The sequence below is a fragment of the Liolophura sinensis genome, chromosome 11, assembly GCF_032854445.1.
Source record: "Liolophura sinensis isolate JHLJ2023 chromosome 11, CUHK_Ljap_v2, whole genome shotgun sequence".
Lineage (NCBI taxonomy): Eukaryota > Metazoa > Mollusca > Polyplacophora > Chitonida > Chitonidae > Liolophura > Liolophura sinensis.
The window spans coordinates 5,589,540-5,615,049 of NC_088305.1; the positions used below are offsets into that span (position 1 = coordinate 5,589,540).

At 40.1% G+C, this 25,510-nt stretch overlaps 2 protein-coding genes across 2 annotated transcripts in view; one reads left to right on the top strand and one right to left on the bottom strand.

Moving 5' to 3' along the window:
• The window catches only part of LOC135477669 (ATP-binding cassette sub-family B member 6-like), a 30,019-nt gene extending 19,883 nt beyond the window's left edge, over positions 1-10,136 (bottom strand). The window contains 7 exon segments of the mRNA XM_064757852.1: positions 1,737-1,826; positions 2,777-2,879; positions 3,819-3,956; positions 4,262-4,445; positions 7,325-7,457; positions 8,560-9,105; positions 10,016-10,136. Of these exon segments, the coding sequence (XP_064613922.1) occupies positions 1,737-1,826; positions 2,777-2,879; positions 3,819-3,956; positions 4,262-4,445; positions 7,325-7,457; positions 8,560-9,053 (1,142 nt within the window). The 5' untranslated portion in view covers positions 9,054-9,105; positions 10,016-10,136.
• A 295-nt stretch (positions 10,137-10,431) lies between these two features.
• On the top strand, positions 10,432-22,025 carry LOC135477625 (GTP-binding protein 10-like). The gene is made up of 9 exons (XM_064757790.1): positions 10,432-10,697; positions 13,082-13,278; positions 13,498-13,589; positions 14,348-14,492; positions 15,298-15,371; positions 16,467-16,519; positions 17,521-17,706; positions 19,411-19,534; positions 21,571-22,025. Exons 1-9 carry the CDS (start codon positions 10,590-10,592, stop codon positions 21,822-21,824), a joined length of 1,233 nt encoding a protein of 410 aa, XP_064613860.1. The 5' UTR covers positions 10,432-10,589; the 3' UTR covers positions 21,825-22,025.
• Positions 22,026-25,510: the final 3,485 nt, after the last annotated feature.

The window sequence follows — 25,510 nt, forward strand, 5'->3', positions numbered from 1 at the left end:
ATCAATATTGAGGACAGACTTACTTGAGGAGGTTGTTGATGTTGTTTGCACCTGTGTCCACCATCCTCAGAACTGTAATACACACCAGGTGTGATACCAAAGTATTACATACCTGTACTATATTATCAATATTGAAGACAGACTTACTTGAGGAGCTTATTGATGCTGTTTGTACCCCTGTCCACCACCCGCAGAACTGCACTACACACTGGGTGTGATACAGTGTTATGCGCCTGTACTATATTATCAATCCTGAGGGCAGACTTACTTGAGGAGGTTGTTGATGCTGTCTGCACCTGTGTCCACCATCCTCAGAACTGTAATACACACCAGGTGTGATACAAAGTATTACATACCTGTACTATATTATCAATATGAGGACAGACTTACTTGAGGAGGTTGTTGATGCTCTTTGCACCTGTGTCCACCATCCTCAGAACTGTAATACACACTAGGTGTGATTACAAAGTATTACATACCTGTACTATATTATCAATATTGAGGACAGACTTACTTGAGGAGCGTATTGATGCTGTTTGTACCCCTGTCCACCACCCTCAGAACTGTACTACACACCAGGTGTGATACAAAGTATTACATACCTGTACTATATTATCAATATTGAGGACAAACTTACTTGAGGAGCTTATTGATGCTGTTTGTACCTCTGTCCACCATCCTCAGAACTGTAATACACACCAGGTGTAATACAAAGTATTACATACCTGTACCATATTATCAATATTGAGGACAGACTTACTTGAGGAGCTTATTGATGCTATTTGTACCTCTGTCCACCACCCTCAGAACTGTACTCCACACCAGGTGTGAAACAAAGTATTACATACCTGTACTATATTATCAATATTGAGGACAGACTAACTTGAGGAGCTTATTGATGCTGTTTGTACCTCTCTCACCACCCTCAGACTGTACTACACACTAGGTGTGATACAGTGTTATGCACCGGTACTATATTATCAACCCTGAGGGCAGATTAACTTGAGGAGCTTATTGATGCTGTTTGTACCTCTGTCCACCACCCTCAGAACTGTACTACACACTAGGTGTGATACAGTGTTATGCACCGGTACTATATTATCAACCCTGAGGGCAGATTAACTTCAGGAGCTTATTGCTGCTGTTTGTACCTCTGTCCTCCACCCTCAGAACTGTAATACACACCAGGTGTGATACAAAGTATTACATACCTGTACTATATTATCAATATTGAGGACAGACTTACTTGAGGAGCTTATTGCAGCTGTTTGTACCTCTGTCCTCCACCCTCAGAACTGTACTCCACACTAGGTGTGATACAAAGTGTTATGCACCTGTACTATATTATAAATATTGAGGGCAGATTAACTTCAGGAGCTTATTGCTGCTGTTTGTACCTCTGTCCACCACCCTCAGAACTGTACTACACACTAGGTGTGATACAGTGTTATGCACCGGTACTATATTATCAATCCTGAGGGCAGATTAACTTGAGGAGCTTATTGATGCTGTTTGTACCTCTGTCCACCACCCTCAGAACTGTACCCCACACCAGGTGTGACACAAAGTGTTACATACCTGTACTATATTATCAATATTGAGGACAGATTAACTTGAGGAGGTTGTTGATGCTGTTTGTACCTCTCTCCACCACCCTCAGAACTGTACTCCACACCAGGTGTGATACAAAGTATTACATACCTGTACTATATTATCAATATTGAGGACAGACTTACTTGAGGAGGTTGTTGATGCTGTTTGTACCTCTGTCCACCACTCTCAGAACCTCTCCTGTTTTACGGGACAAATGCCAGCGTAGAGATAAACTGATGACACAAGAAAAACAGCGATGTTAGAAGTAATGCTACAGTATTTACTTCATTGCTACAGTATCTACTTCAATGTTACAGTATTTACTTCACTGCTACAGTATATACTTTATTGTTACAGTATTTACTTCATCCTTTAATGACAAACTCCAGAGTTTTTAATTTCTGTGACTGTAATCAGATTTACTTTATAGCAGACATTCTATGCTCATTTTACAGACATTCTATACTCATTTTACAGACATTCTATGCTCATTTCGCAGACATTCTGTGCATGTTTTGCACACATTCTGTGCATGTTTTGAACACATTCTCTTCATATTTGAGGACAATTTGCAGATAGTCTATGTATATTTACTGACAATTTGTGCACATTTTACACATTGTCTACAGAGACTTTACAAACATTCTTACACATGCTTTGCTGTCATTCTGTGCATACATACATGTACATGAATACAGACATTCCCGCAAAGATTTTGCACGCAATCCATGATTGTTTTAGGGACATTCTATGCACATTTCACAGACATTCTACAAGTATGCACATTTTACAGACATTCTACATGTATGCACATTTTACAGATTCTACTCTAAGCACATTACACAGACAATTTTTGCACATTTTACAGATATTCCCTGCATATTTATCGATGCTTACATGTTACTTTGCAGACATTTTATATGCATATTATACAGACATTTTATGTACATTTCACAGACATTTTATATGCAAATTTCATAGACCTTTTACATGCACTTTTCACAGACATTTTATATGCACATTTCATAGACTTTTTATGTCCATATTCCATAGATCTTTTACATGCACATTCTACAGACCTTTTATATGCAGATTTCACGGACCTTTTACATGCACATTTCATGGACCTTTTATATGCACATTTCATAGATCTTTCTCTGCACATTTTACAGACTCTGCTCACCTGTGTAGATGAGTGAAGAGTTTGACCTGGACTCTCCGGGTGGTGTACTGCTGAACTCTGATCCACAGCACGGAGCGCACATTGTTCAGGAAACCTGTACCGCCTGAGTCACAGAGAAGGCAGAGTTATCCTTTATACATGTTTTTTTTTTTTATATATATATATTTACATGTATTTATTATTTTTTTTTGACTGGTGTTCGGCCCCACCGTCAAAAACATTTTATTTGTATGACAGTGGTCAGAGTTTTTGTCGGAGGCTTATATTATTTATTGTTATTGCTGAGGGAAAACCCACAACAATGTGCAGGTTGCTGGAAGATCTTCCCACGCACAACCGTGGAGGAAGCCATCATGGGCTGCACTTGCTTACATACAGCATAATGGCTTCATATCCAGGAGTTGATCTGTGTTTTCACTGGTACACAGTAACTTTCTTGAGAAATTTGAAAAACAAATTATACCAAACTGTGACCAGAAAGGATTTACAATATAATTACAACGTACAGCATAGAAAGAAAACCAGAGCAGTGGCAACACTGGGATAGCTGGCAAAAAATGGTCGAACTCAACTGGTGAAATACGGCCTCTTGTCAATTTACCACAGTTTTAATGCAACTGTTCATGCAAATACATAAATAGCAGCAATTTACATGTTCCCTAACACCATGGCTTAAGCAGAATTAGGTAAAAAAATGCAGTGATGTTAACTGCAATTTATTACGCGTCACTGGTCTAGAATTACTCAAAATGCTTTGTTGTCATCACATTTAGCATACAATCGCATTAAATCAGAGATTTTTAACTTTTAGAGAATATGATAAAAGCAAAAAAAAAAAAAAAAAAAAAAGCAGAAAGATAATAAATACTTGTAGTTAAACATTATCATACACTTTTGATAATTATAATATTTTTGTTACCCGAAGTTTCCCTTTGTTTTTTGCCTGGTCTGTTTTAACATGTACACATCTGCATAATCATCCGCATGGCTGTTCTGTTAAAGGTGCAATTTTAACGTGCAAACAAACGAGCTGTTTCATTACCTGCTCCTCCCCCCTGTAAAAACTTGAGCCCGCAGTATATAAGAATCAGATCCCATCTGAACTCCAGGACAGCAGCAGGTGCCGCAGTGGTTATGTCCCCTGATACGCCAGCCTGCACCAACGGTGTCAGACTGTTCACTGGTAACGCATAACAAAACATGGTAATTACTGGTATGACACTGAATCTATTCGTTGAAACAGACATTCATATACCAGCTGTCAAACAAAAAAGGACACTCTGCATGACTAAACACAAGGCCAATTCCCAACATAACATTTTAACACACTTTTTGTAAATCAATGAACAGTATCAAGCTTAAAAGGCATTCCTGAGCAATTTAATTCAACGTGCAGTAAAAATTAACTTCTAAAACAACATTTTTACTTCCTTCTTTTTTCACAAAAAAAAAAAACAGTTGTATGGAGATGAAGATGTGACATACCAATATACTTGTAGTAGATAGGAACAAAGACGTTAACAACTCTGCCAGTGGCCAGTAGCAGTAGGCAGAAGATGACGACAAACTGAAGCCAGCAATCCCCCTTAGGCCAGATATACGGCAGCATCATCCTCAGCTTCGTTAGCACGTTCTTCCAGGTGGACCCTTCTGAATGAGACTGGCGACCCTGACAAACAACGAAAAGAAAAAAAGGTCGAAAAGTGAGGAAATGTCAACAACTTAAAAAAAAATTTAAAAAATCACCCAATACATGTAAAGTGCATTTCTGAACACAGCTAAAGCTATGCATTTCTGCGCTACAAATTTCAAAATAAAATAACAATAAAAACAGAAAATTTCCCTTTTTGTTTTGTCTGATCAGGATATTTTCATGATTTTCCTGTTTTTTCGAACCTTTCCGATCATGCAAATATGTCCTCAACAGGACAATGGCGAGCACAGATCCCATTTCTCACAAATTAGATGACTTTTAAGTTTTATTTTTATACTCTCCTCCAACCTTGGAAAAGATTTATTCTGCCCTTAAAACAACAATTTATATTGGTATGGCCTAAATGTAAAACAACAACTTATATTGGTGTGGCCTAAATGCAAAACAACAATCTATACTTGTGTTGCCTAAATGTAAACACCACCTTATATTGGTGTCGCCTAAATGTAAAACAACAACTTATATTGGTGTGGTCTAAAGGTAAAACAACAATTTATAATGATGTGGCCTAAATGTAAACAAATACTTGGACCTGAAAACTGTATCTTTCTAGAAGAATACCATCCTGCCTTCCAAATCAGCACAAAAACATTTCTAGGATTAAAACAACATATAGAATCAGGAAAAATGAGAAACTAGCTACGCACTCAAATGTTACTAAAAGTAATCATCCACTACCAATGTAAAGATTCGCTGAATGAAGTCTTCATGTTCGTTTTGCAATACGGTTTTAATACTAATTCACTTCTCGGTAGAGACAGCAAATATGTACAGCTTGATGATCCTGGGGCCAGGTCAGAATGTCACAAATTTAACCGCTTGACTGACAAATGGAATGACTTATAGAGCCCCTTTGTAGTCGTAAATTACATTGCCACACCCACAATTACACCTACCCCTACCATAATTACACCTACCACAATATCAAAACTTGTTAATCCAACCTCTAACATGCATTTTAACGTCGTACTTAACAATTTTTCACTTAGACGGCGAGCAGTCATTAGGTGTGTGTACATATATTGTATCTTCTTGTGGCGGGACGAGTCCATGCCACCAAAGTTCTGCCACCACTGAAGTATCATGCAGAAGACACCAGACATGACACCCCACCTAGTCATATTATATTAACATCGGGCCAACCAGTCCATGTTTCCTTCCAATCTCTGAGTTCTGGTGCCAAGCGAGGCAAGTACCATTTTGAAGGTCTTTGATATGCCCTGACCTGGGTTTGATCCCTTGGTCTCCCAACTTTGAGTCAGACACTCTAACCATTAGGCCACCAAACCTGTCATGTGACAAATACTTAAAATGCTGTGGAACTTAACTAACTTTCATTGTTAAATATCAGATCTCTTTAAAATGAAATGGATTGAATCTTTATTGGCTAAGTACTGCATCACTGGCAGAGAAATCTACAAACTGAACCTAAATAATTGATACTGTATATAAAATCGGTACAATCAAACATTATAGAGTGTGGCTTTAACCTGTTCTGATGACATCATGAGAGCCAATCCAAATATGCTCTGCAACTGAAATTTCTGCCTGGCAAAAACTCAATAAGAAGCAAAACTGAACACCTACACCATAGGTTGTACGTGAGAAGGTCTGTCAGCAGCCTGCAGATGGGGGTGGGTTTTCCCTGGGCTATGCCCAGTTTTTTTTTCCACCATAATGGTGGCCACTGTCGTACAAGTCAGTTATTCTTAAGTACTGTGTAAACACCAATCATATAAATAAGTAAATAAATAGAACTACACAAATCAAAACCGTGTTATAATGCCCAGTACACATATATAAACATTCTACACCATGTATGACAGGCCTGGAAACAAGCAGGAGGACAAGGACAATGTCCTGCACCAAGCATTATTTTGACAGGAACCAAATGTTTGGTACAAAACAAAACTGCCATGTAAATATCATTGTAGGGGGCCTCCGTGGCTTAGTTGGTTAGCAGCACAATGACCCAGGAGCCTCTCACCAATTCGATCGCTGTGAGTTCAAGTAAATCTCATGCTTGCTTCCTCTCTAGCCATACATGGGGAAGGTCTGGGGGCAACCTGAGGATGGTCGTGGGTTTCCCCCGGGTGATGCCCCATTTCCTCCCACCATAATGCTGGCTGCCGTCATATAAATGAAATATTCTCGAGTACAACACCAATCAAATAAATAAATAAATAAATAGCTGTAAATTTTGCACCATGGCCTGCACTAACTTGAAGCCATGGCCTGCACCAACTTGAAGCCATGGCCTGCATCAACTTGAAGCCATGGCCTGCACCAACTTGAAGCCATGGCCTGCACCAGCTTGAAGCCATGGCCTGCACCAACTTGAAGTAAAAGAAAGCTAAAATATGCAGTAAGGTTCATCATAGAGACAACTGAAAACTATGCGTAAAAAAAAATTCATTTATTTTTCTGGATTTTTTGGATAGTGTTGCAAGGCGCTCAAATATCTGAAAACAATGGATGGCTTTATGAGCTATACTGATGGTAACATGTTAATGTTAATAACGTTTGGGAACATTATTTCAGTAATCTTTCACTCATGGGTAAAAAGAGTTACTCCAACATTAAGTGTCATGATAAGAGTTGGGTAAACTTCCTGTGATGTCAAAGTTCCTAAACTTTGATAGCATCATCAACAAAGCCCACCTTAGAAGGCAAATGTTTGAGCACAATTAACTCTTTTCACTTTTTTATCTAAAAAAAAAACATTTATGCATAGTTTTCAGTGGTCTACTTAGAGATGCCTACTTCAACTTTTAGAGGCCTTTTCCTTTTAAAAAATTATTAACAAGCTTGTAGCATAATACAAGTAGCCTCACCTGTTCGACATCATTGACCAGTATGATGTAACCAGCTTTAGGCAGACCTGGGGCCTTGAATCCCAAGATGAAGAGAGACAGTGTGAAGGCATAGCGGATCACCCAGAAGGAAAATGCCACCTTATCTGACGTCCTGAAAACAATTAAACGCCTTTTTGACACCTCCTTTTCCATATATACTGTACAATGTATTTACTGATCACACAACAACATTAACACTGCTGTAGTCAGTCACTGTAATGAGCATGTTTGTTTTTATGCCAGAAAATTTCATTGAAATATTACTTTTGGTGATGAAATTTAAATATTTCGACTTGGATGACTTGTATCATCCTAATTTCCAACCAAACCTCAGAACGCCTTTCTTATATTAACAGAACTCTCAGAATCAGGAAAAATATACATACATGTACAACTTAGTCATGGGTGAGATTTCCGTACGTTTAACATACACACATTCACTTGTCTGAACAACACAGGACATTCATTTCTCTAACTATAATGTATTATGTAATAAGTATTTCACTCATTCGAACAAAACACATTTGACAAATCACACGATGACATGGATGGCTATTACAACAGCTCCTTATGTACATTTTTAGAACGAAATTTGCCGACCAAAAAATCAAAATAAAACTTTCGTTATTTTCTTGGTCTTATTAGGTAAAAAATAATGCAAGACAACACAGAACTGTGCCCAGAAATGCTTTAAATTTTTTTTTTTTTTTCGACATTGCAACTGATTTTGGCAATGTGGATTTTTGGGACACCATGTTTTCCACGGTTCGTCACAGTACATGTACATGTATTTTGAGCACCACAAAAACTATTAAAGTTACAAGAAAAGTTGCTAAGGCATTACCAAAATAGCTATTTTCAGCATACTTAGTAGACCAATAGGAGATATAGTATCATGATCACAAATATGTGGTCTGAAAAGACCACCATACTTTGTCCTACTTTAACTGCATTTTTAAGCACAATAAAAATCTTACAAAAACAAACGAAAATAGTTTCAATAGGCCAATGACACTTGGTAACCTATTTCAGCCATGTTTTATTATAATCTCAACTGTTTTGACAATTTCTGGCAAAAAACTAAATAATGAGCTCCAATGCGGGTGTAAATGAAGCTCACCCGGTCATGGGAATCTAAGAATCCAGTCTGATGGACAATGAGGTCACTTTAGCTAAGTTATGCATAAAAAATGTCTGCGAAAACCATGTCTTACCCAGAAAGTGACCACCAGTAGGAGTGACTCCACCACGAGACAAAGGCCAAATTCTCGCGAATAAAACACAGCACCCAGAATACCAGCAGCACAAGCCCATGGCCCCGGGCAGGAATACTGGGCAGGGCATTGCGCCGCTCAATCCCAACAATGACAACAGAGTACATCCAGGCGGAGGCCATACCAACAGCGGTGAAGATCTCGTAGCCTGCCAGCGTGTGTGATCCTATCACCAGATCTTGTAACACCATGTAGACAACGGCCTCCACGACCATGAGAAAGCTTAACGCCAGCTGCAGCACATAGAGGCATGACTGCGGCCGGTATTTCTTGTCAACAGACGTGGAGTACTTCTGGTAGAGCGCAATCTCGATCGTACCACAGATTAGCAAGAAACCGACGATGACAGATGAGGTAATGGTGTCTATGAAACATGGAGACAGGCCATCGTCCACCCAGGGCTCGCTCAGTGAGAAGTTTCCACAGTAACGCATCTTGAGGACTTTATGCTCAACACATCCAGCTGTCCACTGTGTATCCTGTCTCCTGTGAACACATCGTAGAGTAAATCGCATTTACTTAACTGCTAGACAAATTCCTCCATACTAGATGATGAAAGAAGTATTATATGTGCATATGAAGCCACAATATTTACAATTCTGTCAAGAAATGAAAATATTCATTGGCCTCAGGGGAGTGGTGCTGATTTTGTTCCCCTGTGCTTGCACCACCAATCAATTCTTTGTGGCTATAACGTTTAGAGCTAGTACTATTATCAAAACCTGTCAACAGGGGGTTCATTGGAAGGCAATTACCAACTTCCTGCACCATGCTACATGTACCTGTGTGGAAAACTCAGTCGCATAATTTGAATGGTGATCCTATTTTATTTTGAGATTTAATTTCCTTTCAAGTAAGTGAATATAGTTTTCCAGGGAAGCCTCCTACTCAAAAAGATAATAAAAGCCCTCAGTCAAGGTCATAATCCAGTTCCTAAAGACTTTAAAGTATTTCCTATATTACCATTGTTTTTTCAGTGTTTAAAATATGAAGTTTGCATTCAGGAGTCAATGCCGCAAAGGTTAATTTGATACCCAATTTGTCCCCTGGGAACATGCAAAAATACAGGTCTTATCAAGTTCTCTAGGAGCCAGCATATAAACTTAGGAGCACTTACTTAGCTCCTAAAATGCCTTAATTAATTTCAACCCCCACCCCCCCCCCCCCCCCCGTAACTTATAAGCTAGTGATACAAAACAAGGTGGTATATAGCTCATTCATTTTTCAGATAATTCATTAATTGCAAAACTAATTACAATATTAATAATGAAGCCAATTTTATCCTCATACACATGCAACATTCTGCAAGAAAAACAGACTGAAAGATCTAGATCTAGACGAGATGAACTTATGATAAAAATCTTTTTGTCCAGCGGCAACCACAATAAATAATCACCTTGATAAGTAGCCTGTAGCTGTCTCAGTCTGACATTTTCAGCACGTCACAGCGGCTTGGGTCTCCCTTTTCCACGGCTTATATAACAGATGATGACAATGCTCTTCTCATTGCTAATTCACGAGGCTGCACATGTTTACTTCACAGGCGCACTGGAGAGGTCCATCGAGGGGAGGTCACTCTCGTCAGACACTGAATAGTTGGACATTTGCAATGTCATCATTATTTAGTGTCGAACTTTCCAGTATGTACATTTTTGTACATAAGAGATAAATAAGTCAGATCAGAAACCAGATGTATTACACAGTTTTCACCATAAGAATAAAAATTGACCCGTCAAAAGATTTGTTTTGGAATTAATGCTCTTCTATTCTCTCCCCTCCTATGGAAATCTTTTAACTGAGGGAGTAATGTGTTCCCAGATTTGCCGGGATTTGTGAACCACTTCGATTGTTTCGGAAGACATGTTTTCTTCACCTTATTATATGAAAAGATGTATTTGATGATGGATAGTCAAAGCAGTAATTTATAACACGCCATATATCCTGAGTTACTCACATGTTCTTGTAAAGCGATGGTGTGGCTAACATCCACAAGGCGTCTGCTTCAGGCGGTGACGAAATCTGGCACTTCACAAACCAGCTACACATCAAAAGAGTTAAAACCAAAGAGTTCATGGACGGTAAATATGAACGCAGTAAATACCAAACATGAATATCTAAATACTGATAGAAACGCACGAATGAATAATTTCAGCATTCCACGCAATAGTTAAAGATTCAGGGATGTTTCTAAAGTTTCTGACTAGAATTTAATGCAGACAATTAGCCTCGAAAGACTCCAATACCTTTCCTTATACTGGCCTCGCATCATTGGAGTCTCAACGCTAGCGGTGTTAATTTCGTACTCAATGAAGGTCTGGGCTGATTGTCTTTGTTATCGAACAAGTCTCGTTCAACTAAGACACCAACCTAAAGACCTGCTTTCCGCAAGCATTAGCCCCAAAAGTGTCCATATCCTTTTCTTATATTGGCCTAGTGACGTTCAAATCTTGATGCTAAGAGCAGTTACGTGCAGGCCTATGCACATGTTCTGATGCATAGTGGAACAGTTGGAAAAAGGCGACCACGGCCGAGGAGTGTGTGCCATGGAAGCCTTCATGGCTATAATAAATCTATTCTGAAGCAAATAGGGGCATACGTGTGTGGTGGCAGTGAGATGGGTGTGGAAAGCAAGTCTTTAGGATGGTGTCTTTTATTCGTGGACCCTCGTTGAGTATGAAATTTAATACTGTTAGCGTCGACACTGGAACGACGCTTGGCCACTATAAGAAAAGGAGCCGGAGTCTTTTGGGACTACGCCACCATATGTCTCCACTCTTTTCAGAATGGATTTGTTATAGCCATGAAGGATTCCAACTGCCCCTGCTGCCATCTTGAGCAGCCACATGTACAGTATGTGCATGTCCTGCTCCATCGTGTACCTGCACAAACTGCTTATGTCACACATGGAAACTCATAATCTTTCTGCAGCATGTGGTTAGGCTTAAAACAATGTTTGCAAGGTGTTTATTCAAGCATGTTCTGAAGGCGTTAGTCTGTATAGACTGATTAAATTATACTTTTTGTCAAGACCTGAAATCAGCCAACTCAGTTAGTGGTAGTTTTTGTCTTCAAAATCAATGGAAAAGGTGCATAAGAGGCACTGAATGTTGGCACTGAATAATAACATCTTTATTTATCGAAGGTAGCTCAGTCAGTTTACAATGAAACTGTTCTTCCCTAAGGCCTTCACAGAGAAGGCAATATATAGGAAACGTACTTGCGAGTTCAATCAAAAAATACATCAATATATATAAAACAAGTTGAAGCATAATGTAGTTTGACAAGCGAAGCTACATACATTCGTAGTTACAAAAAGCAACAGTACAACCAGTAGTACTTTCCCCGCAACTTTCCCAACCATCAGGAGATGTATGGTAGAAGGAGCCCAACCTGTCCTGCGCATCTGCTGGCTGGAACCCCTACTCATATGTACAGAGAATAAACCAAGTGTGTGAGAGATGGGCCATTTCCCATCCCCTGGTTGGTTTGAACAATGCCCATGTGTGTGAGAGTGGTACAGGGACCCATCCTTATGAAAAGATTTTCTATAATAATAATAATACCAATGCGGTCGCTGTGAGTTCAAGTCCAGCTCATGCTGGCTTTCTCTCCGACCGTAAGTGGGAAGGTCTTCCAGCAACCTGCGGATGGTCGTGGGTTTCCGCTGGGCCCTGCCTGGTTTCCTCCCACCATAATGTTGGCCACCGTCGTATGAGTGAAGTATTCTTGAGTACGGCTTAAACACCAATCAAATAAATAAATAAATAAATAATAATAATAATACATGGTAAAGAGCTGCATGGATCAACAATGAAATGGAGGGAAAAACTGGCTACTGATGCGTTTAGAAAAGCTTAAAGGAAGCAGAATTAAACAAAAAAAGCAACATCTTCATTATATCATATAGGGGGCCTCCGTGGCTCAGTTGGTTAACACACTATCGCAGCGTAATGACCCAGGAGTGTCACACCAATGCTGTCGCTGTGAGTTCTAGTCCAGCTGCGGATGGTCGTGGGTTTCCGCCGGGCCCTGCCTGGTTTCCTCCCACCATAATGTTGGCCACCGTCGTATGAGTGAAGTATTCTTGAGTACGGCTTAAAACACCAATCAAATAAATCAATAAATAAATAATAATAATAATACATCTAAGCATAAATGAGAAAACAATGCATTTTAGGTTCTCGCATTAGATTCTGAACAAGTAAAGCTAAAGAGAGATGGGATTTTATCTAGATGGTTGATACAGTGAAAGCATGCATTTATATGTACATTTCAGTAGTTGCCTTAAGATAACTGTGATTTTAAGTAGTGTGATTGAAAGCTTGATGGGGAGGGGGCATCATTTACTTAAATAGGGTGGAAGTTCCATAGTTTGACGCCTATATGCGTGAAACTGTGCCATTAGGTTGGGGAATAATAGAGTATTTATTTATTTATTAAATTATAAAAATTTTGTTTCCAGAGAAGAAGAGCATTTTTGGATTCAATGAGGATTTATGTGCGTGGTGGTTCTGGAGGCCAGGGCTTCCCCAGGTACGGAGGTTTAGGGGGAAAGGGTGGAGATGTCTATGTCACTGCCGTCAAAAAGAGGACGTTGAAACATGTTCATTCTGCGAACCCATCCAAAAGGTTCATTGCTGGCAATGGAGACAATAGCAGGTAAATTTAATATGCTATTAGGGCTATCAGTGTATTATCTCTGCTCAATATCAATTGTAGTTATGGTCAGAAAAGCTCACCTGTAGCTCTGACAAGTTTGCAAGAGATTTGTTCATCATATCCAAATGCAGGATTCATGCATTCAGGAGATGTGATGAATTGAAAATTGAACTGTCTTAATTTATTTATATGTGATGTTTTTAAGCGGTCTACTTGTAGTAAAAGGAAGTTGGTTGGAGATGCGGGTGCTGACTGTATTATCAAAGTGCCTGTGGGTGTGACAGTGAAGAATAACATTGGTCGAGTGATTGGTGAGTGCAGCAACTTTCTTCTGCAGAAAATATTGGTTCAGATGTTGTCAAGGTTGCACAGTTAATCACTGTGTTAATATTTTTGCCTCATAAACGTGTTAACTGTTTCTAACTCGTGTTTGGTCGGGTCCTAATACAGGTACTTTTAAACCAGTAGGACTCAAGAGATGTGTGTTAAATCCTGGCCTTGGACAGGGAATTTTGTAGATTTTCTAACCCTTCCTGTTCATGTAGTCTTGATGACGTTAATTAATCGTTGATGCGTGCGGGGCCATTTTACACAGCCATTTTGCGCAGCCATTTTGCTTTCAGTCCAAGAAATGTCTGCATTTCTGCATGTCGTCTGTTGATCATTCCTCACTATTAACTTGCCGGAGGTCAGTGGTTTACCACAAGAACTCTGTTTTTCCTCCACTGGTAGAACTGAATGCCATCCTTATATGTGGAAAATTCTTGAATATCGCATTAAACAACAATCGAGTTCATGTGTATCCAGTCAGTATTTCAACCCGTGTAGAGTTCCGTGGCCTTTTAATTAAGGATGTCAAAACCATGTTAACTGACCAAGCAACATGCTGTACTTCTTAAAGACACCGTTGAGGATTTTCAGCGGATTGCAAGGGATGTAAGAGAAATCATCAATGTCCAAAACTTATGGGAGTCAGCTAATAGACGAAATTTCAGCTGTTTTTGATGGAAAACATTCTCTTCCCTGTATAGAACTGTTCATCAACACTCTGTAATACTGACTTTTGCAGGTGATCTGAATGAGGAAAAACAGATGTTGCGAGTGGCTCGCGGGGGTCTTGGCGGCCATCCCGATAATCACTTCCTGGGTCAGAAAGGTCAAGTGGAGATGGTGACACTTGACCTCAAGCTGTTGGCTGATGTGGGACTTGTGGGGTAAGATATACCCCTAATTCCTCATCTTTTTGCACACAGAAAGGAAACTTTCAATAAAATTTATGCACCCTTGTTGTTTGATTTTTGAGACAAGACTACATTGCATCGGTTGAGTTGGCCAACAGAATGACAGGTGACCTCAGAATATTCTTGAGTGAGTGCTTGAGGTTTTATCGTCAAGAATTCAGAATATGGTTGAATAAGCATATTGCAAACATGAGGAAAGGTTGAAGAATTACAGTACCTGGATGTCTACTCAGACTGTTTTAGGCAAGTGCAAGATCTCAGCCATGTGTGGAATTCAAAGACTTGCACATCCAGACATGTTAGGATTTATACCTTGCAGCAGTGGTTTGCAGAGGATGATCTGAAATTAAACATGGAAAAGAAATGAGCCACAACTGTTAATATTGCGAAAAGTATGCCTGATAATTGTGAAATGACAATGAAACAGTTTGTACAGCCTAAATGTAGTTATGTTGTGAAGGTCAACAAATACAGCTTTGTTTTAATGTTGACAAGAAGTGGGCATTTCAATAAAGTTGCTTGATATTTAGACAATATTTTCACCTCAATTTTGGAGCTCGTAAAAAAGCAATTAAAATGACAAGCGTCCTCCAAACGAAACGGTTTTACCGTTTGTTGAGTATGCATAAGGATTAAAAGATATTTTTGATCTTCTATTCAGTGCTGGTGTTCGATAATCCGGCTGATTACTCCTCTGTGTATATATATATATATATATATATATATATATATATACAGATGTACTACATGTCAAGTTTTTACCTGTTTTGTCGTTCAGATTTCCTAATGCTGGAAAATCAACCTTCTTGTCAGCTGTATCTCGGGCTGCTCCCAAAATAGCCAGTTATCCTTGTGAGTTTGGTATTACTTATTTATTTTATTTTAATTGATGTTTTTTGGCGTACTCAAGAATATTTCATTTATATAACGGCGGTTATGGTGGGAGGAAACCTGGCAGAGAAACTTTGGGACTGCATACATATGACAAAGTCATTAAAGACAAACTGTCTCACTTTCAATTTTCGTAAAACATTGTTGTCACTAGACTTCTCCTGTAATTGTATAAGATTGTGGATGTTTTTGTTCTTTTTTTGTGAATTTCAACAAACAGTTTTTGTCAAATGTAGCATTGTGTGGAAAATGTACATTGTTTATATCAAGGTCTCTGATGTTTACACAAATGTAGCAGTTTTTGTGATGTTATTGACGGTCAGATGAATGAAGCACGGCTGCTTTGACAATGTGACATTCTAATGACAAGCCATGGAATTTTGAACAAATTTTAGATCCGGATTGTGTGCTTTATTAAATAGTACACAAATATCACACGTAATTAACCGCATCTTTTCTCTGATAACTTAAAGTTTCAAATCACAAACCTTTTCAATTCGCGTTTAATAACCTTTGTTTGCCTTTACCTGTGTGTCTTTATTCTTAAATTATAGTTGAAACTTCTTGTTTGAGTCTCACGAGTATGACCTGAGGTAAAAGTAAAGACAACAGAGAGGCTGTGACACAGCTAATTTCATGTATAACGTGTCCAAGATTGAACTTTCTTCATACGTGAATGTTTTTCTCTTTTGGTTAAGAGGAAGTTGGTTGTAAATAAAGAGTAAAAATGTAAAAAAGAGATTTAAATGTATGAACTTTTGTTTTCTCTCAGTTCGTAGGACTAGATGAGAATAATGAGTGGCCATTTACCGTCACTTGTTTTCTCTCATGATGGGGTACGTATCTGGACCTCACACATGGGAAATATCGCCAGTAACTTGCCAAAGGTCTTTGGTTTATGACAGGAACTTTGGCTCCCTCCAACCGTAATGCTGACTGCCATTAACTGAAGACAGATAGAGTGTGGTATTAAGAAAATAAATAAAAATTAAATAAATAAACAAACAAACTGTTGAGAGTCATCAACTGGCCACTTGTTTTTTCTTTTCTATCCAGTCACAACAATTCAGCCACAGATTGGCGTCATGGAGTTCACAGATCACAGACAGGTCAGTATGTATCCTTTTTTTTTCTTCTGCAGGACAATTTTTATGTTTATTTCAGTAAAACTGCATGTGTATGTGTAATAACCTAAAATTTCACTTATTACAAAGTTGCACATTTTCTGATTGATGCATGTATCTTACTGATCTGATTAAAATCATTATATCACTTCGCTGTCAACGATCTGACAAACTTCCTATCCCCAGTGCATTCGAGGCGTGTGTTTCTTTCAGCCAATCATAGATGCATTGCTCGAAACAAGGCAGCAGTCATGGACAGAGCCGAATCTCGGGGTAGCTTACAGAAAATCATGAGCTGTGAAGCTGCAGCCAAGCAACAGCATGGTAGCAAACTCAACATCTGATCGCAAAGCAAGTTGGTTCACTATGACAAACTTATATTCGCAGAACAAACACTTGTTTAAGGAAAACGATAATGCCATTTGGGCTTGTCCACCATGTTGACGAGCCTAGCTACTTCTGCTGCAGGGGAGTGCTCTTTTTGTTTTCGACAGACATTGACTGTTGCTGGAAAAAATGAGCTCTTTAGAAAGCCTCATACTGATTTGTCACTGTTGACCTCTCGTTGTTAATGTCATCTCAGTTGTCACCAGAGGTAACTGAACGCATTGGTGATATGAAGTGTGTCAGATTGTGGTTAGCAAGTGTTAGAGCATAAGATCTAATTTTAATCAGACTAGGATCTTACAAAGGTGTTTTGGGGTTTGTTCGTATGGTAGGAATATATCCTACTGGAATAATGTAAGATTCTGCACCAAGACATAGTATTTCATGTATTTTGTGACTCATTTTCCACCAGAAATTTAACCTAAAATTTCGCCCATGGCCGAGTCGCACATTTTCTGACTGTTGCATGGACCTCGCATTAGGTCTTTTGAGGTTTCTTTGGAAAGTAGGAAGATATCCTGCTGGAAAATCCTTCTTTCACGTGTTATTGTGTTTGAAAAAGTAATAAACAGACGACATAATTTCTTGTCTCATTGCAGATCTCTGTTGCTGACCTACCAGGCCTGATTGAAGGGGCACATGTAAATGTAGGAATGGGACATAGGTTTTTAAAACATGTGGAACGGACTAAGCTACTGCTGTTTGTAGTAGACATCAATGGTTTCCAGCTGCCCAAGAGGGAACACTTCAGAACAGCTTTTGAGACAGTGATGCTTTTGAATAAGGTAAGTCTGCAGTTAGTCAGCATATTTATGGCCTACATTTTTAACATGGGAGTTTAGGATGTGGTCAAATATGTAAATGTACAAAAAACTTCTTGGCTTTATCCTTGGGGTGTGAAAATAAGAACTTCTCGGCTTTCTCCTTGGGGTGTGAAAATAACAACTTCTTGGCTTTCTCTCTGGGGTCTGAAAATAAAAACTTGTTGACTTTCTCCTTGGGGTGTGAAAATAACTTCTCGGCTTTCTCTCTGGGGTCTGAAAATAAAAATTTCTCAGCTTTCCCCTTGGGGTGTGAAAATAAAAACTTGTCGGCTTTCTCCTTGGGATGTGAAAATAAAAACTTCTCGGCTTTCTCCTTGGGATGTGAAAATAAGAACTTCTCGGCTTTCTCCTTGGCGTGTGAAAATGAAAACTTCTTGGCTTTCTCCTTGGGGTGTAAAAATGAAAACTTCTTGGCTTTCCCCTTGGGGTGTGAAAAATAAAATCTTGTCGGCTTTCTCCTTGGAGCGTGAAAATAAAAACTTGTCGGCTTTCTCCTTGGGGTGTGAAAATAAAAACTTCTTGGCTTTCTCCTTGGCCTGTGAAAATGAAAACTTCTTGGCTTTCTCCTTGGGGTGTGAAAATAAAAACCTGTCAGCTCTCTCCTTGGGGTGTGAAAATAAAAACTTGTCGGCTTTCTCCTTGGGATGTGAAAATAAAAACTTGTCGGCTTTCTCCTTGGGGTGTGAAAATAAAAACTTGTCGGCTTTCTCCTTGGGGTGTGAAAATAAAAACTTCTCTCGCCTTTCTCCTTGGGGTGTGAAAATAGCTTTTGACTTCACTTTCCACTATCACAGCGGTCAGTAAGGAAGTCATTTTCGAATACTCACAACAATTGACGTAAAATATGCATAAAATAGACTGGTTATAAAGAAATATAAAATATGTCTCAAAAGAGAACAATTTTTCTCATTTTTTTGGGGGGACATCTTTCTTCTTTTCTGTGTGTTGTTTTTGGGTGTCAAACTGTATATGCACAATTGTCTCTTAGAAAATTTCTTTAGGTACATGTACATAATTTGAAGTAATATTTTAATTGTGCTCCAGAAAGATGTTAGGTTAACTGTGGATCATTATATTAGCTAGGTTATTTGTCTCCTAGCTTATTTTCTGTACATGAAGATTTACATTTTTTACCATGTTGGCTAAATGGTGTAAGCCATCCTTCAAATATTTTGGGATGCATATCTGAAAAAAATTTAGTTTTATTTTGGCTGAAGTGGAAAAGAAGGTGATTTGAAAGACATTAAAATTAGTTTCAACGAACATATTTTTATTGATGTCCAAACCATAGCTTGGGTCATAGGGTCGGGTCATACCTAAGACTTTAAAAGATGAAGTGGTAACTTCCTCAATTGGCGTTGAGCATTAAGGGGATAGTGTAAAACGACTGGTTGACCCGTATCGCTCAAGCCAGGCGGCTTACTTGCCTTCAGTAAGTCATCTCAGTGTAGCAGCACTGGGTACAAGAGTGGTGGAAATAGGTTCTGCCGCAAGGAGGCACATTGCATGTGCATACACTCCTTTATCGTCACATGACCAAAAAATTGTTTAGTGTGATGTTAAACCCTAAGCACTCACTCACTCCATATCTGTTTTTTTTTATTGTGGTTTGTATAAAAAAAATTTAGTTGTTGTGATTTATGTTCAAGTGGGTATATGTTCCAGGAGCTTGAGCTGTACAAGGCGGAGTTACTGGACAAACCCTCTGTCCTAGCCATCAACAAGATTGACACGGTAACAGACCACGCCTTAGTGACAGAGATCAGAGAGAGGCTCCATGATCTGCCAGGTAAGCTAACAACTGTTTCATTATTTGCAATCTGTTAGGCAAAGGTGGAGGTTTGGCAGCCTCACCTACCAAAATGTTGTGCTTATTTATTTATTTTCTAAAATTAGTGTATCCATCCAGCATAAAAGACTACAGCAAAGAGAGTAAAACCAGAGTAACGACGACAATGTGATAGTTGGCAAATGGTCGCACGCAGCCGTTGAAACATGGCCTCCTGTCAGTTTGACCTTAGTTATATTCCAAGTGTTCAGTTAAGTGTATATGCTTAAAATGCAGCACGGGCCTCCGTGGCTTAGTTGATTAGCACACTAGCGCAGCGCAATGACCCAGGAGCGTCTCACCAATGCAGTCGCTGTGAGTTCAAGTGCAGCTGGTGCTGGCTTCCTCTCCGGCCGTACGTGCGAAGGTCTGCCAGCAACCTGCGGATCGTCGTGGGTGTCCCCCCAGGCACTGCCCGGTTTCCTCCCACCATAATGCTGGCCGCCATCACATAAGTGAAATATTCTTGAGTACGGCGTAAAACACCAATCAAATAAATAAATAAATTAAAATGTAGCAAATTACACGCCCCTTAACACCATGGCATAACTAGAATAAGGTTAAAACAAAACAAACAATGTTGTGATGTCTGACCTTAAAGTTTGTGATATCCTGAGACAGATGTGTACTCCTCACAGCGCACGCACTACTCACTGCTGTTGTTTTTATGCCTCACTGCCACCACTAGTAAATTTTGTACCTGAAACCTTCAGCAATATTCAGTGGCAAGACTTTCTGCTGTTAATACAAGAGTTATGTCCCCTGGTGCCCCTCAAATCATGCCACATGTAACATGTAAATGAGATGCACTACACCTACTTTTAGCAATGCCCAGATTTTGTCAATGTTAAGTTTTTAGGTTTACGTAATGTGATGGGACAAAGATTGGTCATGGTTTACTGTGAGCTATCATGCCCAGTGTCTTCAGCACAACATTACAGTGAAGGGAAGAGCTAGTTAGTGTTTGTTTACTGGTTCAGATATCTAAGATTTTGAGCATACATACTGTATTTCACCTACCATGATCATTTAGCAAATGACACTTTTTGCTTGATTCTGATAGATTCATTCACTTTATAGGAGAAACTTGAGGCTTTTCTGTGATAGATTCATTCACATTATAGGAGAAACTTGAGACATTTCTGTGATAGATTCATTCACGTTATAGCAGAAACTTGAGACATTTCTGTGATAGATTCTTTCACCTTATGGGGGAAACTTGAGACTTTTCCGTGATAGATTCATTCACCTTATAGGGGAAACGAGACATTTCGGTTATAGATTCATTCACCTTATGGGGAACCTTGAGACTTTTCTGTGATAGATTCATTCACCTTATGGGGGAAACTTGAGACTTTTCCGTGATAGATTCATTCACCTGATGGGGAAACGAGACATTTCGGTTATAGATTCATTCACCTTATGGGGAAACTTGAGACTTTTCTGTGATAGATTCATTCACCTTATGGGGGAAACTTGAGACTTTTCCGTGATAGATTCATTCAGCTTATGGGGGGAAACTTGAGACTTTTCCGTGATAGATTCATTCAGCTTATGGGGGGAAACTTGAGACTTTTCCGTGATAGATTCATTCAGCTTATGGGGGGAAACTTGAGACTTTTCCGTGATAGATTCATTCAGCTTATGGGGGGAAACTTGAGACTTTTCCGTGATAGATTCATTCAGCTTATAGGGGAAACTTGAAACTTTTCTGTGATAGATTCATTCACTTTATAGGGGAAATGAGACATTTGTGTGATAGATTCATCCACCTTATAGTGGAAACTTGAGACTTTTCTGTGAAGTATGCTTACTGTCTTATTAGAAAAATTTTAGTGTTGACATCAAAAGTATCTTTTTGAAGCCTTTTTGTGCTTCTGAAAGTATTTTTGCATACTAAATGTTATGAGAAATACAGTACTTTATGGATGGCCCCTTATGTAAACTGTTTGACTGTTGGAGGATGTAAACTCCAATCTCTGTTGTTCTGTGTTCAGACTGTCTGGAGGACATAGACCCGGCCTTACGACCCAGCCAGTGTGTCCAGTTTGATGACATCATCCCTATATCAGCGCAGAGTGGCTATTCCATCGAGGAGCTCAAAATGCGGATTCGGGAATTGTTGGACTATTATGCAGATCTTGACTTACAAAGGACAGTCACTGCCGGTCTGCAGCTAGTTCCTCATCATAGGGTGGAGTCTTTACCATCATTAGACGCATTAGAACGGAACAAAGCCAGACCTGTGTGAAGGAAACAGTTATCTGTGTCTTTTGTAATGGGTTTTTCTTGCCAAATGTTGCCTATGGTGAAGAGAAATACATGTCGTCCTTCTCTTCGGGGCTTCACTTACATGGGAAGGTCAGCCAGCAACCAGCTGCTAGGCCCAGTCTCCTTCCATCATAATGCTTGCCTCCATGGTAGAAGTGAAATATTCTTGAGTATGATGTAAAACATCAGTCAAAAAATGAGAAATAAATAATAAAAATCAACTTGTCTGGCTGTTTCTTTTCCACTCCTAGAGTTTTTATTGGATTGTGCTTAGACTTGATGTTGGTGTTATTGTAACCGTCTGAAGTTGTGTATGTGCTCTTTTTGGTTGCTGGACATGAATAATTTCCAAAGTTACCTTCATTTGAAGAATGGTGTTTGTTTTGGCATGAATTATTAGTGTTTTTAACAAAAAGGAAAATAGAAGCTTCAAAAGCATTGAATAATTTGCAAAATATTTGACAGTAATTGTGAGTTTTTTTTTTATATTCACTAGTGTTTTACATTGTACTGTAGAATATTTCATTGTGGTGACAGTTTGAGTGGAGCAAACTGCATGTAGCAAACTTTATTACGTAAAGTTACATATAGGACGAAAGCTGTAGGAGCTGGATGGAAGAAACTGCATGTATCACACCTCTACTGGCACCTCATTACCTGACAAACCTCCTGACCAAGCTCATGTATGACACACCCATCAGAGCTGGATGGAAGAAACTGCATGTATCACACTTCTACTGGCATCTCATTACCTGACAAACCTCCTGACCAAGCTACATGTATGACAAACCCACCAGAGCTGGATGGAAGAAACTACATGTATCACACCTCTGCTGGCACCTCATTTCCTCTGCTGACAAACCTCCTGACCAAGCTACATGTATGACAAACACATCGGAGCTGGATGGAAGAAACTGCATGTATCACACCTCTGCTGGCGCCTCATTACCTGACAAACCTCCTGACCAAGCTAATGTATGACAAACCCACCGGAGCTGGATGGAAGAAACTGCATGTATCACACCTCTACTGGCACCTCATTACCTGACAAACCTCCTGACCAAGCTAATGTATGACAAACCCACCGGAGCTGGATGGAAGAAACTGCATGTATCACACCTCTACTGGCACCTCATTACCTGACAAACCTCCTGACCAAGCTAATGTATGACAAACCCACCGGAGCTGGATGGAAGAAACTGCATGTATCACACCTCTGCTGACACCTCATTTCCTGACAAACCTCCTGACCAAGCTACATGTATGACAAACACATCGGAGCTGGATGGAAGAAACTACATGTACCACACCTCTGCTGGCGCCTCATTACCTGACAAACCTCCTGACCAAGCTAATGTATGACAAACCCACCGGAGCTGGATGGAAGAAACTGCATGTACCACACCTCTGCTGGCGCCTCATTACCTGACAAACCTCCTGACCAAGCTAATGTATGACAAACCCACCGGAGCTGGATGGAAGAAACTGCATGTATCACACCTCTGCTGGCACCTCATTTCCTGACAAACCTCCTGACCAAGCTAATGTATGACAAACCCACCGGAGCTGGATGGAAGAAACTGCATGTATCACACCTCTACTGGCGCCTCATTTCCTGACAAACCTCCTGACCAAGCTAATGTATGACAAACCCACCGGAGCTGGATGGAAGAAACTGCATGTATCACACCTCTACAGGCACCTCATTACCTGACAAACCTCCTGACCAAGCTACATATGTGACAATCCAATCGGAGCTGGATGGAAGAAACTACATGTACCACATCTCTGCTGGCACCTAATTACCTGACAAACCTCCTGATGTAAAGCTACATGTATGACAAACCCACCAGAGCTGGATGTAGCACACCTCTACTGACACCTCATTACCTGACAAACCTCCTGATGTAAAGCTACTTGTATGACAAACTCATCAGAGCTGGATGGAAGAAACTACATGTACCACACCTCCGCAGGCACCTCATTACCTGACAAACCTCCTGACCAAGCTACATGTATGACAAACCCACCGGAGCTGGATGGAAGAAACTACATGTACCACACCTCCGCAGGCACCTCATTACCTGACAGACCTCCTGACCAAGCTACATGTATGACAAACACATCGGAGCTGGATGGAAGAAACTACATGTACCACACCTCTGCTGGCAGCTCATTACCTGACAAACTTCCTGATGTAAAGCTACATGTATGACAAACCCACCAGAGCTGGATGTAGCACACCTCTACTGACACCTCATTACCTGACAAACCTCCTGATGTAAAGCTACATGTATGACAAACCCACCAGAGCTGGATATAGCACACCTCTACTGACACCTCATTACCTGACAAACCTCCTGATGTAAAGCTACATGTATGACAAACCCATCCGAGCTGGATGTAGCACAACTCTAATGACACCTCATTACCTGACAATCCCCCTGATGACAAACCCACTGGAGCTGGATGTAGCACAACTCTAATGACACCTCATTACCTGACAAACCTCCTGACATAAAGCTACACGTATGACAATCCCATCGGAGCTGAATGGAAGAAACTACATGTACCACATCTCTGCTGGCACCTAATTACCTGACAAACCTCCTGATGTAAAGCTACATGTATGACAAACCCACCAGAGCTGGATGTAGCACACCTCTACTGACACCTCATTACCTGACAAACCTCCTGATGTAAAGCTACTTGTATGACAAACTCATCGGAGCTGGATGGAAGAAACTACATGTACCACACCTCCGCAGGCACCTCATTACCTGACAAACCTCCTGACCAAGCTACTTGTATGACAAACACATCGGAGCTGGATGGAAGGAACTGCATGTATCACACCTTCGCTGGCACCTCATTACCAGGCAAACCTCCTGACCAAGCTACATGTATGACAAACCCACCGGAGCTGGATGGAAGAAACTACATGTACCACACCTCCGCAGGCACCTCATTACCTGACAGACCTCCTGACCAAGCTACATGTATGACAAACACATCGGAGCTGGATGGAAGAAACTACATGTACCACACCTCTGCTGGCACCTAATTACCTGACAAACCTCCTGATGTAAAGCTACATATATGACAAACCCATCGGAGCTGGATGTAGCACAACTCTAATGACACCTCATTACCTGACAATCCCCCTGATGACAAACCCACTGGAGCTGGATGTAGCACAACTCTAATGACACCTCATTACCTGACAAACCTCCTGACATAAAGCTACACGTATGACAAACCCACTGGAGCTGGATATAGCACACCTCTACTGACACCTCATTACCTGACGATCCTCCTGATGTAAAGCTACATGTATGACAAACCCACCAGAGCTGGATGTAGCACACCTCTACTGACACCTCATTACCTGACGATCCTCCTGATGTAAAGCTACATGTATGACAAACCCACTGGAGCTGGATGGAAGAAGCTACATGTATCACACCTCTGCTGACACCTCATTACCTGACAATCCCCCTGATGTAAAGCTACATGTATGACAAACTCACCGGAGGTGGATGTAGCACAACTCTACTGACACCTCATTACCTGACAAACCTCCTGACATAAAGCTACACGTATGACAAACCCACTGGAGCTGGATATAGCACACCTCTACTGACACCTCATTACCTGACAATCCTC

Bases quoted from the DNA above. Each gene is read 5' to 3' on its own strand.
- LOC135477625 (XM_064757790.1), top strand. From the start codon at position 10,590: ATGGTGTGGCTAACATCCACAAGGCGTCTGCTTCAGGCGGTGACGAAA. The intron at 13,279-13,497 runs GTAAATTTAATA...GTCTACTTGTAG, and splicing joins GGCAATGGAGACAATAGCAG to TAAAAGGAAGTTGGTTGGAG. The intron at 19,535-21,570 runs GTAAGCTAACAA...TTCTGTGTTCAG, and splicing joins GAGGCTCCATGATCTGCCAG to ACTGTCTGGAGGACATAGAC.